Below are 17,943 nucleotides of genomic sequence, written 5' to 3' on the forward strand. Positions count from 1 at the left end.
GCGCCTGGACTAAAACACGTAAAAAGCCTTTTCGGTTACAATATACGATTGAGCCATTTTTCCTGAAAAATGTATGAAGTAATTCAAAATGACGGATAGCAAGCAATCTTAATCCAAAACAAAATCATGCTTAATTAATCAATTCGAGCACTTTATGGCTTATAGTCATACAACAAAGCAGTGTAGATTTAAACAAAGAAAATATATGTAAAATATGATATATCATTATTACTATTATCCATTTTATATAATTAAAATTCGTATATGTCGATATTTGTAACCGATTTTGAGGAGATAGCAAACAACCGCGGCCATTTTGTGGATGCAGACGAAAACCAAACATTTTTATGAAGAAACATCAACTTTTACCAGCTATTTATCAGATACTTGCGTTATAACAATAAAACGTGATATTTGAGTTTCAGACGAGAAATCTCGCTTGGATCTCGCGATTTAGCTAGTGCTCGAGATGAGTTCGAGACTAACACATCGTTGTCCGCCGGTGATGACGTCATAGCCTGTATAGTGGCTTATCCCTTTGTTCTACATAAGTGGTCGTATCAACACAGATAAAAGTGTATGCCATTGTTCGTTCCCGATTGGCAGTCCGACACAGGTATCACAATTTAATTAAAACATGGGTGTGGAAAGTTTAGAACAACAGCAAAAAATCTAACCGTAGCGTCTGTTGTGTCAAAAACTACGTGTTGTGTCAAAGGAAATGTCAGGCCGGGCGATATCACAACTAGTCTCTTGAATTTAACCAGATGCCATCTCTCACAGGCGTTAGAGCACACTGTCAATTGAACGCATCACTCGTCAACGAGCCAGAGACTCCGACTAGCTTCGGTCACAGTGAAGCCAAACTACGCTCGATGTAGTAGTAGAAAATGTCCCCTTAGAAAAAAGTGTCGGGACTTGGTATTCCGCCGAATTCTGGTAAATATGGTCTTAATAGAGGCCATGACTGGTATGATACATGTACATGTACATCATATATTAAAAGCGAATAAGAATCACTGTACCCCGGACAAATATTCTATCCTTAGGGACATTTGAAAGTTTCTGCATTGTTTTCCAATGGGTCAAGTGGGATTTATTTAAGGGCAGCCGAGAGTCGGAGGAGAGACAATAAAGAATATTTACACGTATAATTTTTGGCAACCAATTCACTATAAGCGTCTACATAATTTTGTTTATGTATGTATAGATAGGATGTATTTTGATTGCACCCACTTTCTTAACCATTTAGTTAATGTTCTGGGGTTACTGCATGTAGGCCTCTGTAATGACAGAAAGTTTGAAAAGAAAACATATTGACTTGTCGTCAATGACATCTGCTTATGAGGAGTCGTCTAAGAGAAGTTGCAAGTCATAATTCAAATCCCACGTCTTCTTAAAGAACGCTATCTTTTTACGGTTTTATGTGGATCCTAGATTGCCCCTGTATCCGAGGTTTGTTCCTGTAAAATAAAAAAATGTGGAGAAATCAAGACAATCATGTTCATAATTGTATAGGCGTATATCGATAAGCGCATTCTAGGAAGACAAAGATCTCGCTACCGGGATCTTCTGTCATAGCGATGCGGTGGCATTAGTGAAACCCAGTCAACGGTGTCATCAACATTGGACAGTGACGCGAGTGTTGTGTGGTAGCTTAGGCACTGTGGTGTTTATAATCACAGGAAGGGATCAACGAATGACAATAACACATGTGCCTTATTTTGACAGTAAGTGATGCATATTGAGGACGTGAGATGCTCGCCCCAAAGATGCGGGTCTTCACTATTTCTTTGCCCATTTGATGCATGTACAGGGTTCGTTAAAACCCGTTTTCGCAGACCAAAGCACACCTCGGAAAATTAATCGGAGCCTGGAACATGAACATGCGGGGGAGTATAGGCCACAACAAAATTGAATCTGGACAGGAAAACGGTTATTATCGGGAGAACATAGAACCCACTGGCAGGGAAAGTACCAGACATACCCGTACAGCTAGCTTTTTTGGCACCTTAGCGTTTTTGCAATAATGACATAATATGAGGTAAAGACGAAGCAAAAAAGTATAGCCGCTTTTCGAAAGAATTTCTTTTTGAAAGTCAAGAATAAGATATTGTAGAGGAAAATGCATATCTAGCCTTTTAGTTTTTATTTTTGTCTGTGGAAGTTACCTGAATATTATGTCTGTTTTGGAATATGGTAACCGGTCCTTTGTCTAGAAATAGGTCACCGGTGTAATTATCATACACGGTAGTTGATAAAGTATGGAATTAGTGAAACCTTGGAAACACTGATAAACCTTGTAATATTCAATGTAAACCATGGAATCACTGTGCAAATAGCGCGGGAAATCGGGTGCGTTCCTTCCACGATTTATACCCTCCCAACTGACAGTCTCGTCCCAGCTGACTTTATTGATAGCAATTTGCCAGTTAGATCAGAAGCCAACATTTTTAATGTGGAGGATGACGTCATCAATTGGCAATGCGCTGTGGTCGTTAAAATATTTTATTTCTCTTCAATGGAAGCAAAAATTAGTTTTTATGATTGTTTTGTATTCCATAGACCATAAAGTATTATGCTCGGTACTAGATGCACGAGATCATAGGACAAACACACACGTGCATAAAAAAACCGCTTAGAACTGGTGACGTCACAAAGATCTCTACATCCCTCGATGCGTACTGGAAGATGTAAGAAATCGCTCTCGGCGAAGGAAATTTTCAACCGCAAACTTCGGTAATAAACATACATGACTAGGCTTCTTTTATTCATCGTTTGTTATAAAATATCAGTCAATCATAGACAATTAGGCCTAGACATAGTCGTCAACCTTATCCATGCATAATGCATGACAGGCCCCCAATTTTCTCTGTATCACCCTGTATGAACAGACCGATCCGTAGTTCAAATAGGCCCCGCGTGGTGGTGGCGTATTTATAAGCGGAGCGCTATTGGTCCATATTATGGGTGTGTGGTGGGCGTGTCTTCCCATATTTGGGAGATCAGTACTGTACACTGGAGGCGAGGTACAACTGGGTTGTTCTAAAATATAGACTATTGAATCGGATATGCGACAGATTTCTAAATTACCATAAAATTCCGATCTGATCATGTAAGAATAAGCTCCAAATGTTGATTCGTAACCACGTTAGGTTCGAATGGCATTATTTCATGTTTTTATGCATTTTAAGGAGTGTTTCCAAGGTTTATCAGTGTTTCCAAGGTTTCACTAATTCCATACTTTATCACCTACCATCATACACGGCCTGAGAGCGTGCCCGCGAAATCGATATTATACCATTATTTGATACGTGTACAATGTGTAGGTTGATTCGAGGAATCTCTACTCCGTGCGCAGCCTCGCTTTCATGTCTACGATTCGATTAGCCCATTGCTAAGCTGTGCATTTGGGGACGAAGTATTCGTCTACGATCGATGAACCTCCCACAGACAAATTATGGCAAATATTTGAGAAAAACGCAAGCAATATGGCAATGTACGAGTAAGTAAAAAATCCTATTATTCCACTCTGCATCGGAATCTGTGTGTGCTGCATTCTGTTTGTTGTGGATTGTGTGTCTTTTGAGGGTTGGTTCAAAACCTTGCACTGACGCACTGGCACTGGCACTGGCACTGGCACTGGCACTGGCACTGGCACTGGCACTGGCACTGGCACTGGCACTGGCACTGGCACTGGCACTGGCACTGGCACTGGCACTGGCACTGGCACTGGCACTGGCACTGGCACTGGCACTGGCACTGGCACTGGCACTGGCACTGGCACTGGCACTGGCACTGGCACTGGCACTGGCACTGGCACTGGCACAAGGATGCATCCCGAAAATTGTCTGCAGTTCACTGGCAGTCCCTACCAAGACCATGTTCCATATTCATACTGTCTGCCCTATGCCACCTCCTGATGGTCAATGTTCTATCCAATCCGCGATAGCAGGTCTCGTGATGTAAATAAACGCACGTGTTCCACACTTTGCACGTGAATACCGAATATGGATATGGGTTTTCCCGGGAATTTCATGCGGGAATTCGACAGGTTGTGCGCAGTGCATGATCTGTTATTATTGATTGACGTTCATTCCCAATGAAAAATCTGAAATTTGAAACAGAATATCATAAAATTTTGGCTTACTGGGCTTCGCGCAGCGCAACGCAACGCAACGAGCGAAATGGGGGAGTAACCATTATTTCTGACCCCGCAGGTTTTTGCTCCTAAAATAGACCTGGGGCTAACACGGCCACAGAATGGCTCTGAGACGATTTATCCCCGTGAAATTGCCCCCCCCCCCCGTTAACTTGTCCCCAGTGAAAATGCCCCTCTTGGAGCTGAACTCTTCTTTTACAAAGTTGTTTTCTCCTCCGTTTGCTCTACCAAGGCTCCCTCCCCTCAGCCAAATTCTATATAAGGAGCTTTCGACCAGTCGTAGTGAACTCCCGGCCATTTTTCAAAATTGTCTGTGGGTATGACTACACAACTTGGCTACAAGGGATCTTGAAACAGTGTATGATGAATTCGGTGAAACTAAGAGATTCCTTGAATCATTGTGGAGACACCATGACATTTTTCATTCATTTAAGGACGATCAATTTTACGGGAGGGGGGGGCAATTTTACGTTGGGCATTTTGGCTGGGGGGCAATTTGGCTGGCATGACTGGGGGGGGGGGGGGATTTAACGGGGGGGGGGGGCAATTTGACAGGGGGAAATTTTACGGAGTGCAATTTTACTGGGAGGCATTTATCTAGGGGCAATTGTCGGGGGGGGGGGGGCATTGACCGGGGAGAATTGTGCGGGGGGATTGTCCTGATACCCACAGAATACCTCCATAGTGTGGATGGTAGGCCCACAGTGTTTTGGTTACGGGTTCGATTCTTGAGATTTGCAGTACGTTAGTCAGGGGTTTGAATCGGGATATTTACTCCTCGTGATGGCTTGGTACGTTAGTCATGGGTTTTAGTGTTGATATTTACTCCTCAATCGGGTTGTCTAGTGCTTTAGTCATGATTTCCTCTTTGGTGTGGTGCGGGTCTTAACCCCCTGTAGACCTCAGTTATGTCAGTTATGTAACATACTTTCCATCTGCCGCGCTGGCGCCACCTATCCCTCCCCATGTCACAGGATAGTCCCAATGATTTGCACGTGTAGCCCCTCTTTTTATGACCATAGCGGCAAATATGCTAAGTTAGATGCTGGCGCCATCTATCAAAGATGCTGGCGCCTAAGCACTTGTTAAGTCTCTCATCATGTTCTTCATTCAGTCCATGGACGATAAAATCATCCGAGATATTTTCCACATCTGACAGTCCCTGAATCCTTTTGTGAATCTCTTGCTGCTGTATATCGCTCGCAGCGTTGACACTAAATAAGAGTCGTTTATATGGAAAGAGTCCGCAGTGCGAAACAAACGTGACGGCCTTTCGAGATTCTGGGTGAAGTTCTAACGGATGGCCTGGTAACCCCAGCGTAACTCTAGCTTGGAGATCTTGTTGCCCTGCAACACCTTGTCTGCTGTATGAATCGGGTGTGGTTCGCGTTCTATCGCTTCATTTACGCGGTGCGTATCAACGCACAGTCTCATGTCACCCTTCGGCTTCGGCACACACTGCCGATTCGATGACGTCTTGTTGGATCTCTTTGACCTTCTTTCTGAGGCCAAACGGTGTTCTCCGGACGGGTTGAGCAACTGGCTTCACATCTGGGTTCAACTAGAGTTCTACTTGTTTACCCGTTATCTTACCCAAACCATCGAACAGTCCTTTGGCCCGGAATTCCTCAACCATCTCATATCAACTCTAGATTTCACGACATTCACTTCAGGAGTAGGTCCGACTGTGTTCACCTCTGTCCCAACTTTCAAGACCCCCAGTGTCTTCGCAGTATAACTGCTAATCAGAGCAACCCCTTTGCCCTTGATGACAAGAATCTAAGTTTAAACACTTTTATCTTTGCACTCGATGTTGCATGTGAATCGTCCTTTCAATGAGAGAGGTTTATCAGACACGTATGTGAACAGTTTTCTAACTGGAGAGGCCTCCGATTGACCCTTAATTTCTTTCCTTTCAAGTCCTTCCCGATATCCTTATCAACGATATTCACTGACGCCCCGGAATCCACGAGCATAGGCCCCACAACGCCCCTAACATTGAAGTTAAGCATGTTTGCCTTTTGGCGATTGGTGACCATAAATGCAAAATCCTCCTCTGCAACCTGGGTTACACCACCAATTTTTGTATGGCTTTGCCGACAGCAGCCTTGGTAATGATCTTTCCCTCCACACAGATTACCCGTCTGACCCCTGGCCTTACACTCTGGGGCCTTTCGAGGATTGGGATCGGTCAGTTTTTGGTTTACCATGTGGTTTCGACCAACGTTTCGAAACTTTGTTTACTCTACTCGTACCAGTGGCTCCGCTTATTTTCATTGAATCTAACTGAAACTCAACAGCTTCCAATGCCCTAGCGATTTTCACTACACCGTCTATTTGAAAGACTCTGTTAGAACTCAGCATTTGTGGGATGCTACTGGTGGCGGCGCATGGTGGCAGGCAGGGTCATTATCCTCCTGACTAGGTAACTACCACGACCAAAGCACCAAGCGATATTCTTCAACGGGCAGGTTCGGGGGCTCCCCGCACAGACCAAAAATTCATTCGTTTTTAAATTTACCGTAAATGTTATTTCCTTTAGGATATGAGATAAACAATCAGCGGGTGTACTAGGGGTCGGGGGCATGATGCCCTGCCTGCTGTAGTAGGAAGCCTTTTCAAACAAGGAGATCATTTCTAACCGTTTTACAAATTGTCGTCATACTACATGTTTGTCATATTAGCAAGTATTAGCAAGTATAGATTAGATTCTCTAATCTACTTCAGGTATTAGTAAACATTCCTTGCTTTCTATTTAAAGGTCATCGAATCCAGATACCAGAAATCCATATTACTGCGCTATTTGCTTGAACTTCTTTCAAGATCCACGAATCGTCGGAGGCTGTCTTCATTTATTCCGCTTACAGTGCCTTAAGGGATACGTCGGCCAACTCCAGGGTAGCCGTACCTTCATTTGTCCCCTGTGTAGACAGGAATGTGTGGTTCCAGAAGGAGGAGTAGATGCACTTGAAGTCAAGCTTGAGGATAGACCAAGTCCACAGGGCTGCGAGGAATTGAGCGGCATCCAGGTCTCAGTCCAAAGATCAACTGCTGGACAGGACCCTATGCGAGCGGAAGGAACGATAGCCAGTATGTCCAATCAGTTCAAAAAGCAAACAATTACACCAGCTGTCTCCAAAGGTAACGAACCGCCATGCAGCGTGTGCGGCAATGTTGGGTCGTCACGATTTTGCAAAGATTGTCACGACATCTATTTATGTGAGAAGTGCGCGAAGGCCCATGATAGCAAACCAATAACACGTGGTCATAAACTGATCGAGGTTTGCAGTCAGCATGGCAGGCCAGTCGAGGTCTACTGTCAAAACTGCGCATGCGCAGCATGTAGTGTTTGCCTCATCGCAATGCACTCTGGAGAACACCACGAAGTAGTCTCGATCTTTGAAATCTTTACGTCTGCATTAGATTCCTTGAGAGGTCTTGAGGGAGAGGTGAATACGACCCTGACAGCAGTGGATCAAAATCGGAAGACGACGATGGACATAGCCTCCAGGCTCAAGAGACAGTGTACTGCAAAATTAGCCAAAAAGGAATATGCAACTCAACAGAACACAGCGAAAGAGCAGCAGGAACTCCTGCAAGTGCAGCGCGAGGTTGCATCGACAAGACAGAAACTAGAAGGGTTAATAAAACAGGAGACCAAGCTCAAGGAACGTCAGAGAAAAACAGCCAAGGACGCCGAAGCAGATATCGATAAATGCAAAGCAGCAATGACAAGTGGGACCACGGATTTGACAACGCGATTACGAGAGCTTGACGACGTCAAGACCAAGTTGTCTGATCGTTTAAGGGCAAGCCAGGGTCTTCTTCAGATTACCTATTTCACTGCCGAGAAACTAAGCCATCTACAGGCGGCGGCAACTGGTGTGCGCGAAATGATCGTGACGGGGAACAAGATGGCAAGCGAAGCGAAAAGAACAAATCAGAACTTGGAATCCTCTTTTAAAAGTAAGTCGAGTACACATTGCATACCCGTATCAAACGTATTTTTCAACGTAACGGCATAATCGTCGCGGGATAACGCCCTCAGTTGTTATCGGTAATTAGTTCCCATTTAATTCCACGTCCCCAAAGAAAATTAACTGATTGTACTCAAGTAACAAACCGACTTTTGCGAGGGTGAAAGTAAGTGCAATAATATTGTATCAAAAGAAATGTTGTTCATAGCCCTACAACTCTAATCTCTTGCTTTGTTATCGGGAGAATATTCAAACGACGCAGACTAATACACCGGCCCTATTCCCCCGCAAAATCTTGTGAAGATTCCGAATACCTCTTTCCATGGTGCCTGTTTGCATCTTTGTTGCAATGCTTCTGCTCCTCTGAGCAGAACTTTTGTGCCGTTACTCGTGTTGAGCTCTTATAGTCTGGCTATTGCCAAAGTGCTTTCCCCTGGTCTTTTTTCCTTCTGAATGTCACCTAAGGAAGTCGCATTCTCGGCTAGTCTATCTGCCCTCTCACTCTCACTCTTTTATCTGGTTCGTTGACTTTTGTGCCCGTTACAAGGGATTATATGCACTGCTAAAGATCAAAGATCAGCCATATTTAGGTAAATGAACCAAAGTAACTCTGCAGTATTTTAAATAGTTAGTCAAAATGAGGGAATAAGTGGCAAAGAAACAGGGGGCCGGCAGATCTAGAAAGACTATTAGCATTTTAGCATCTTTTGGCTGGAGTTGTGCGTGCGTAAAATAACGAATACTAAACAAAATTGGGTAAATACCGTTATGTAGTTTACCAATGAAACCGATTAAGAAAAAACAAACAAACTGGTACTGTTAAAAGTTAAAAAGTTAGAAGCTTCTCACCCTTATCAAGCAGTTCTGTGTAATGTATCTATATTCATGTATATCTTTCTTTCATTTTAGCGCCGTACACCTTTCACAAGCGACATTCGAAAGGACTCGTCCTATCTGAAGGTGACATTGTCGTCAGCTGGAGGCCGACGGTTGTTAATTCATACCAACAGTTTATTGCCCAAAAGCGAGGGGTCGTGATGATACATCCGCGAATCGCACTTGGCGACCTTCTGGAGATACAAATACAAGCCGCAGCTGACCTGGCCTTTTCCCATTTAGAAGATATTTTTTGGTTTTGTGCAGGTACGGATTTATGTCATTTTAAGACGAGAAAAGCTCAGCCAAAATTGATTCCTCATATTTTTTGAAGACGTAGAATTTAGGTTTTTTCAGGATTTTTTACTACAGTACAGAAACCATACTGGTCCAATTTCTTCCAAGTTTCTAAAATTTAATTTTGGGACCGAAAATAACTTCTGCAATTCTGTATCCATATGCATGTATTCGAGGGGTATATTGACGTCGTGCAGTTATTCTGAAATTTTCTTCTCTGCTTTTATATTTCATTCTGATTGAATTGTGATGAAATCTTCAGATTTTTTTTTCGTGTAAGCTTATACCTTCAAATGTGCCAAGTTTCAATTTTAAAATATCCATTAGAAGAAATCCGCCCCTATCCACACCCCTCTGTCCACCCAAAATTGTCAAAGGGCTCCAAAGAAGAAAAAATGTTTCTAATTTAGTTTGCAAATTACTACGCTGGAATTGTATTGGGTCCCAAAATTAGATTGAAGAAAACCAAACTTTGAAAAAGTTGGCCTGGTTGTTTTTTGCGCAACAGCCCAAAAAGACAGTGGCATTGAATTAAATGAAAAGGTCTATTCCATGTACTGGGAAAAGTAATCATCAGGAGACCCTTCGGAGATAAGATCGACTGATTTAACATTCAGGATTTGTTGTAAGTTTACATGTATTGTCATAAACATGTAAGCATACATGTAAGGTCGAATGTCTCATGCCATCGACTGGAATATCATTACATGTAGTTATAGTTGATACTGTTCTGTCATCGACTGCGTTACTTTTCAGGCTTCACGCATCGCGAGCCAGAGTCAATTGACAGTGATGAGGGGATAGAAGTCATTCGTCAATATAGGAGATTGAGGTAGGCTTTCAAGCTTTGACGTCTTTCTGGTACAACAGGGACGGGGCCCACCCATATAACCAACACAGCCACTGTCAAATTGCACGCTGAAGCAAGATATAATGGGCAACGTTCAGCGGCTTATTATAAACTGCGAGATGCGGAATGCGAAATCGCGAGATGTCAACCTCGGTGAGATGTAGATGTGAGATGTATTGCAAATATGGAACCTGAAAAGGCGAATATTCATGAGACCGAGGCTGAAGTAGGGAGCTATCCTTGTTTTGATTTGCCCATTGAAATAGACTCCGCTGTGCGATGTGTGGAATTTATCCTAATTTATAGCCTAGTTTCGATGGTCAGACTATCCCGCGCTATTTTTAGGGATGACCAGACGTTCACCAGGTGCATGCCCTGTGTTATCGGTCAATCCTATGTTTGGTGACTTGTGCCGCCAGGCGTAATGTGAAAATAATCTTGATACGTGCAGCATCCTGAACCTCGCGGCATTATACTCACAGTATAACTTGATAAGTTGCAAAAACAGTTGTGGTCAAGATGAATATGCAGTTGCATGTAACCTTTGTATTGTTATCGGCCCTACTATCATTGAATGGAGAAGTGAACAGCAGCATTAAAAATTGTGATTGTCATGGTCCAGGGAAGTAGAAAATCTTGTGGCAGAAAACAGTGATTACTCATCTCGTGATTTTGCGATTTCTCATCTCGCGGTTTATAATAAGCCACGTTCAGCAGATGTTAACTCGTAAAATTTCATGAAGCACCAAATCTGTGTTAAAGTAATGGTGGGCTTTTTATTGCAGTATGTTTGTTCTTCTTCTTCTGGTTCGTCAGTAAACTACTTTTCTGAACGTGTTTGATGCTTTTCCAAATTTATATCAAGTCGCCGTTCGCGCCCATTCCAACCTCGTGAGTGCACGCCGAGATCCGAGTTTTAAGACCCAACGTCACTTCCATTTATCATATACCCTAAGTGAAGTGATCCGGCCGACAAGACCATGAAAACATCCAAAAAATGTCCCAAAAATGCATTCAAATTCAACCAAAATTACGGACAGTACTCAAAATTTGCCTTTTTTACTTTAATTTTCTTGCGATTATGGCGATATTTGTGGTATATGATAAATAAAAAACTGCACTCCTGGCTGATCAGGGTATCCAGATCCAGATCGATGATTTTCTACATCTCGACCTGCGATCTCGAGCTTTCCGGCCGTAGAAAATCATCTCGTGCGATCTGGATACCCGGATCAGCCACTCGTGCGGTTTTCCTATTTTATCGTCGCAGCGTGACGTCGGAAAAATTGATATCAGCACCATGACGTCAAGGGGTAGATTCTAGCTCGAGGAAACGCCTTCCTAGTACATCGTCCACGTGGAAATAGTCGATGCGTGGAAAGCTAACTCGGGTCAAATCGGAGTCAACATCGGAAAAACGCGATAATTCAGTCAGATTTTTAATTTTTCCTGTTTTTGCACAATTTGTTGATGGAAACTACATATGTAGAATAGGAGGTGACAGAGCAACTGGCAGCTGGGTAATATTGCCCTTAATAATGCCAATGGTCTTTTAAGTGCATGATTGGACTGTGAATGGAATCAGCCTCATATAAATGATCCGTTTCGAGACTGGATATTTGTTTGTCAGTATCGAAACTGCCCATTCCAAAATGCTTCTGTAGCCAAACAACAGTATGCATCTATACAATTATTTGGCTCTGTTAAAGTTTGCGATTTCAACGTGTTCCTTTTCTTGTTACAGAAACAAGCAGGAGGACTTCATCAGTGTAGAGAACTATTACATGGCATTGTGTGCTTTTCCAGAAATCAGTAGAGGTCAAGGTGGCGTATTCACTCTTAAAATTGCTCGACCTGATGATAATTCAGCTGTTGTCAGCATCCATGATAGGGGTTGCGAGGTCGTCCGGAAGATTTATCGCCGACCTCACTCGTATTCCCCACCAAATCAATGCGGTAAGTCCAAAATGTTGGAAAGATTTCTTCTTGCAATCGCTAAACATGTTTTATTTACAAAGGCTGGCAATCCACGATTTATTCGTGCTGATGATAGTGCATCACACTACGCAAGACAAACGAAAGTATCAGTCTGCTGGTTAAATGCAGTTGTGATGATATTTTTTGATTGATTTTGGTTCGTATTCTGAAACTGTCTAGGGCCTATTTAGCCGCAAAAGTAAGTGTACTGACCAATGTTGGATTTTAGATACAAAGTTAAATTGTGTTAGGCAAACTTTACTGTAACAACATCCTCGCAATTATTTCCGCTTGCTCCAAATGTCGGTGGAGTCGCCAGTCTCAACAAATACGATGGAACCGCTTTTGATTAAAATGTAAACTAGATGTCAGAAATAAGGGATGATGCCGTGTTGACCAGAATGAAGAATAATTGGAAAGAAGAACTTGTTGACACCATGGGTTCTGAAGAAGACAAGGTAGTGTCGCAAGCTCGACTCATTTTAAAAAACAAAGTTGATCGAGAAGAAAACGGTGTCGAGTTCCTCTTTCCAATAAATGTAAACTAGAAAGTTTTTTCTACATTTCAGATCCTTACTTTATTCTCTTCTTTGCGAAAAAAATCGCGACAATGCTGACGATAGTCCCTAAAGCAGAACGTGAGGCAAATGTGGCACAACGCTTCGCCGTACCAGTGGCAGCAGCCGATTTTGCTGGTATCGGTGAATTTTGGGAGTAGTGATATTCCAAAAGCTCGATGAGCAAAATGTCCCAGCTAGCATTATTGTTATATGTCTGAATGAAAAAAAAACCTGTTGAGGTTTTCATAGGCTCAAAAACCTTTGGGGGCTTAGCATATTTCTCTGAAAAACCTCTTAGTACTCTTAAAACGCAAAAAGATTTTTCAGAAGGTCAAAAACTTTAATTTTTAAGAGTATAGGGGATCAGTCTGAAGCGATATGTGTTTGAAATGTTTTTTTAAATTTAGAATTTAGGCGAGAGGTTTTCCGAGACGAGTAGATATATCAACCACCTTGTAGTTATCACATACCGATTTTTCACTTGCTCCAAAGTAGCAAATGTCATACTTTCCCCCATTCATTGGGATTTAAATGGACGAGTTTCAAAGAAGCCGAACGCAGTTTATTAGGCTACGTCAAAACAACAGAATCAGAGGAAACGGTGGACGGCTGGGGCTCAGTCTGCAGCCAATATCTGTAACACCATGGGTAATTTTCCTTCTCGGGGCAGCTATATTATAAATGTCACTATCCTTCTGTGCTGCGAAATTTACGCCGGCCGGGTGCAAAATACATGTACGTGCTTTAATCAGATACATTGTACAGTCCAAATCACAATTGTCATCCCTAAATTCTTGTCATTGACGCGCTACCCAGCGCGTAGGTCGAGCGTAATTTACGCAAAACTGAAGGAAAAGCCTGGTTGTTCAAAGTTCTGTTATCTGGTTTAGCAGCCTCTAAATCACCGCTATCTTATCAGGCCGCCAAATTCGCTCCGTTAGGCTTAGCGGCCGCCATGCCACCGCTAAGCTAGCGGTACCTCAAGGATTTTTTCGTGGGCTGCTGCCTAGTTTTAGCGGAACCCTGAGTTAAGAAGCCGTCGCTAAAACTTAGCAGCCGCTAAACTAACCAGGCTTTGAACAACCGGGCCTGCTTCTTTGACGAGCATTGCGCGTCACTAGGGAGTTTTTGCAAAGCCCCCTAAACGTCCACGTCCACGCCTATCCCATTGTTCGACTTCATCATCAGGAGATAGACGTTCACGTTGGCGTTTCGGGAGATTTGCAAAAAACTCCCTACTGACGCGAAGCAGGACGGATGTCATTTGTGATTCGGACTGCATACATCTGCGACCGTGATAGCTTCCATTGCGACGTCGAGGGAACGTTGACCTAAAATTTGAAGGATATTAATATCTCAGCAAGTACGTTTACCTCAGTACAAAGACAAGCGTTGGTTGTCTAGCCTGGTGGTAAACTGTCAGTGAGTGCAGGTTGATCACTCAGCAACGGTTACCATGGGTAAGTTTGGAGATTGCGGGATTCCCGAACTCATCTCCATGTATCAGACCATAGACAAGAAAAATCAATTCGGAAAATTTGGATAATACATGTAGTACACACGAGTGTATCGGGAGGCATTGTAGACACTTAAGTATTGCGATTTTCATGATAAAGATTTAATGATGACATCTTTGATGACATAAATTTAGCTCAGTATTATTTTTGGCTCACCGTAAGGGGAGTCTATACGATAGCGCTGTGTCCGTCGGCGGCGGCGGCGGCGGCGGCGGCGGCGGCGTCGTCGTCGTCGTCCGTCGTATCCTGTTTCATAAACAGTGGCACGTTTCTTAACCGCTAGGGCTATGATCTTGCGACACTGAATTTCGGGCCGATCTAATTCTCAACTTGGCCTCCAGGGGGCCAAATGTCGATATCTAAAAAGTGTGATATCTCGCTTATTAGTGACTTGTTTTCAATGAAACTTTTGTTGTAGGTACTCATAGCAAATATACATCTTATATCATACGGGTTTTTAATTTGACCTACTTTTCAAGGTCACAGAGGTCATAAGGCGTAAATTGGCCGTTAGAGTGTAAGCTATGGCACGTTTCTTAACCACTAAAGCTATGAACTTGAAACTTGGTACATATAACCCCCTATATCACATAGCCTCTGGTGCTGAATTTCAGTTTGATCTGATTCTCAACTTTGCCACCAGGGGGCCAAAAGTGGAAATCTAAAAAGTGTGATATCTCGCTTATAAGTGACTTGTTTTCGATAGAATTTTTTATGGTAGGTACTCTTAGGAAGTATACATCACATATCTTACGGGTTTTCAATTTGACCTACTTTTCAAGGTCACAGGGGTCAAACTCTAAAATTTCACCGATAGTGGCACGTTTTGTCTTTATTCGTCCTATAGTCTTTAAATTTGGTATGAAGACACCTGTTACGTAGCTCTACATGTTAACAAAAAACAGGTCGATGTGGCGTACTGTTCAAGGTCACAGAGGTCAAATGGTGTGAATTGGCTGTTTGTGTGTAAATATGGCACGTTTCTTAACCACTAAAGCTATGAACTTTAAACTTGGTACACATGACCCCCTAGGTCAGATGACCTGTGACACTGAATTTCGGTCCGGTCTGATTCTTAACTTGGCCACCAGGGGGCCAAAACCAAAAATTTGAATAGTGCCATATCTCGCTTATTATAGGCCCCAGATCCCGTCTGGGGACTATATTGTTATCACTGGAATTCTCGAAACTGTTATTTTTTTCCACCAACACATTTATTGCGGTAGTCCAGCAAAACGGCTAAATAAACCAGAAATCAATCACCCTTACACCACCAAACCCAATTCCATCTATGGACTATCGCAAAAGTATTTTTAAAATCCTGAGTATTTCGATACTTTTGAAGCATTTTTGCTGAGATATCGTCTGATCGTCTTCTCCCAACATGCCGAAGCTGCGATTTAATCTGACATGCGCTGTGACATGCGCAGAGGCGAGACGCTGATACATTAGCATAAGCTCCGCCCCGTCATAATGACGTCATTATTCTCAGGAGTTGGTCGAGCGATTGGACGATGGAGTGGAGGTATTATAAAGAAACCCAATTCGATTCATGGACTATCGCAAAACGATTTTTCAAAACTCAGAATATTTCGATGCTTTAGATGCGTTTTTATGACTCCAGCTCCTCCCTCTGAGAGTTGGAATTAGTATTGTTTTCGCTCAGATTTCTCGTCCAATCACGTGACCTCTCCAACACTCGATAATGCACTCTTTTCGTCCACGTTTTAGGCCAATCTTCGGCATGAACATGAAATCTAATAAGCGCAGTACTTGAATCAGATGTTTCTCTCGCCTTGAAAGATTCCTGGGTAAAATCCATTGAGATTAGCCGAGTTAATCTACTTTTTCCGTGCTTGAAATCTCTGCCGCTGAATTCTATAAATAGAAACTATTAACATCGCGGCAGTGTGGTTCCCATTGTGCGCCCTCCCACTTCACACCATGTCTGGAAGTTTCACGGAGAGGGAGGGCGTGCGGTAAGAAGAATGGCCAAAATGACGTCACGTTTTCCTGGCAATGCCTCTTGCCAGACCAGTCAAGCATTGGGAAAGCATCTTTAATTCAGACAACGTTAGAACTAAAGTAAAAGCAGATTTCACCACTAACCAGTCAAATCGGAATACGACGGTGCAAAATGTTCTCGCTTTCTACTCTGTTGACATGACGACTACCTGGGGACTATCAAATTTGCTACCAGCAAATTTCGGAATTCTAGTTACTGATTAGTTTTTGGTAACAATTTTATGGTAGATACATCACATATGATACGGGTTTTTGATTTGACATACTGGTCAAGGTCACAGAGGTCAAATGGTGTAAATTGGTCGTTTGATTGTAACTATGGCACGTTTCTTAACCACTAAAGCTATGAACTTGAAATTTGGTACACATGACTCCCTACGTCATGTTACCTCGGACACCGAATTTTGATCTGATCTGGTACTCAACTTGGCCACCAGGAGGCCAAAACTAAAATAGGTAAAATGTGCAATATCTCGTTTATTAGGGACTTGTTTTTGATGATATTCTTATGGTACTTACTCCAAGCAACGATACATCACATGTCATACCGACTTTGGTTTGACCTATATACTATACATGTACAATGTTTCTTAACCTGGATGAATTCCAAAGCACCAAATATCTATACGGTGAGCACAATGGCCCCTGGCCGTTTCATTTTATCTGATCCTCTGTTTTGACGTGACCAGTTTCTCAATGGTGCGACACAACATTTCATATATAATAGTATCTAAACCTGGGGCGTTAGAACACTTTAGAGACTTTGAACTCACTAAGGGATAGCGGATAGTATAATTCTTCACATGTATTGATTTGGAGTCGTCAAACATGGTTTCAAATACCAGATTCGGATGAGGGACCATCGGCAGGCTTGTTCTCATTAAATGTCATATATCAAGGTTTTTTGCCATTTTCTGCTGTAAGACGATTTAAAAAGTGTACCTAACACTTTATACAATACAGAAAACCAAATGCAATTAGCTCCATCCATTTTGAAGATATAGCCAATTATGTGTTTGACAACTTGATTACCTGATCAGGCTATCAACTGGCTTGTTAGAGCCAGGCGGCGGGTTCAGCAAAAGTTGTGATGTAGATCATGTCATGCAATCATAAAAGCAGGAAGGCCTTAATTAGTTATGCACACCTGGAAGTAATGTGTTTCATTCACTATGGTGTATTGTGTGGCTCCGAATTGTGTCAAGGCTAGCACAAAGAACAATCGAATGACGGATGGGACCCATTTTCATGAATTTCCAAAGCCAGTTGAACGAGAGAGGAGGAAGCTGTGGATTCGGAAGTGCAAACGTTTGGAGTGTTGGAAGCCTGGGCCTTCGGCCAAACTTTGCAGTGATCACTTTATCGATACGGATTATCACATGAAGCCGGATATCTGCATCCAACTGAATATTAAATGCCACTTGTTAAAAACAGCTGTTCCATCTTGCCATTTTCTGTTGCCTGCACGTTCAGGGCGTTCATCCTCCACTTCCTCATCACTTTCGTCCGAATGATCACTCTCATTATGATCTAGTGATATCAATGGCTCGAACATGTATGGCTCAACGTTTAAATATCCTTCTGTATCGACCAAAACATCCTCAAATTCACTGCTCTCACTCTCTGAACTGTATGCGGAAGCCATCTTGCTTTGTTCTGACTGACACGACCTACGTCATCAAAAAATCCCTAGCGGCCACAT

The 17,943-nt window shown here is 42.7% G+C and overlaps 1 protein-coding gene across 2 annotated transcripts; it reads left to right on the forward strand.

Annotated features, from left to right (window-relative positions):
* The first annotated feature begins 3,313 nt into the window (after nucleotides 1-3,313).
* Nucleotides 3,314-17,119, forward strand: LOC135486363 (uncharacterized). 2 transcript variants are annotated; one of them, XM_064769108.1, is made up of 6 exons: nucleotides 3,314-3,505; nucleotides 6,924-8,128; nucleotides 9,049-9,282; nucleotides 10,069-10,144; nucleotides 11,907-12,118; nucleotides 12,709-17,119. In XM_064769108.1, the coding sequence occupies exons 1-6, from the start codon at nucleotides 3,492-3,494 to the stop codon at nucleotides 12,855-12,857; spliced, it is 1,890 nt and encodes a 629-aa protein (XP_064625178.1). In that variant the 5' UTR covers nucleotides 3,314-3,491; the 3' UTR covers nucleotides 12,858-17,119. The 2 variants fall into 2 exon arrangements, with proteins under 2 accessions (XP_064625178.1, XP_064625177.1); XM_064769107.1 differs by lacking the exon at nucleotides 12,709-17,119 and having other exon boundaries at nucleotides 11,907-12,612.
* The last annotated feature ends 824 nt before the right edge of the window (nucleotides 17,120-17,943 follow it).

Source organism: Lineus longissimus, chromosome 4, assembly GCF_910592395.1.
Source record: "Lineus longissimus chromosome 4, tnLinLong1.2, whole genome shotgun sequence".
In the NCBI taxonomy this organism is placed as follows: Eukaryota; Metazoa; Nemertea; class Pilidiophora; order Heteronemertea; family Lineidae; genus Lineus; species Lineus longissimus.

Coding starts and splice junctions, on each gene's coding strand:
- LOC135486363 (XM_064769107.1), top strand. Junction 8,129..9,048: donor CTTGGAATCCTCTTTTAAAA/GTAAGTCGAGTA, acceptor CTTTCATTTTAG/CGCCGTACACCTTTCACAAG. Junction 9,283..10,068: donor TATTTTTTGGTTTTGTGCAG/GTACGGATTTAT, acceptor GTTACTTTTCAG/GCTTCACGCATCGCGAGCCA.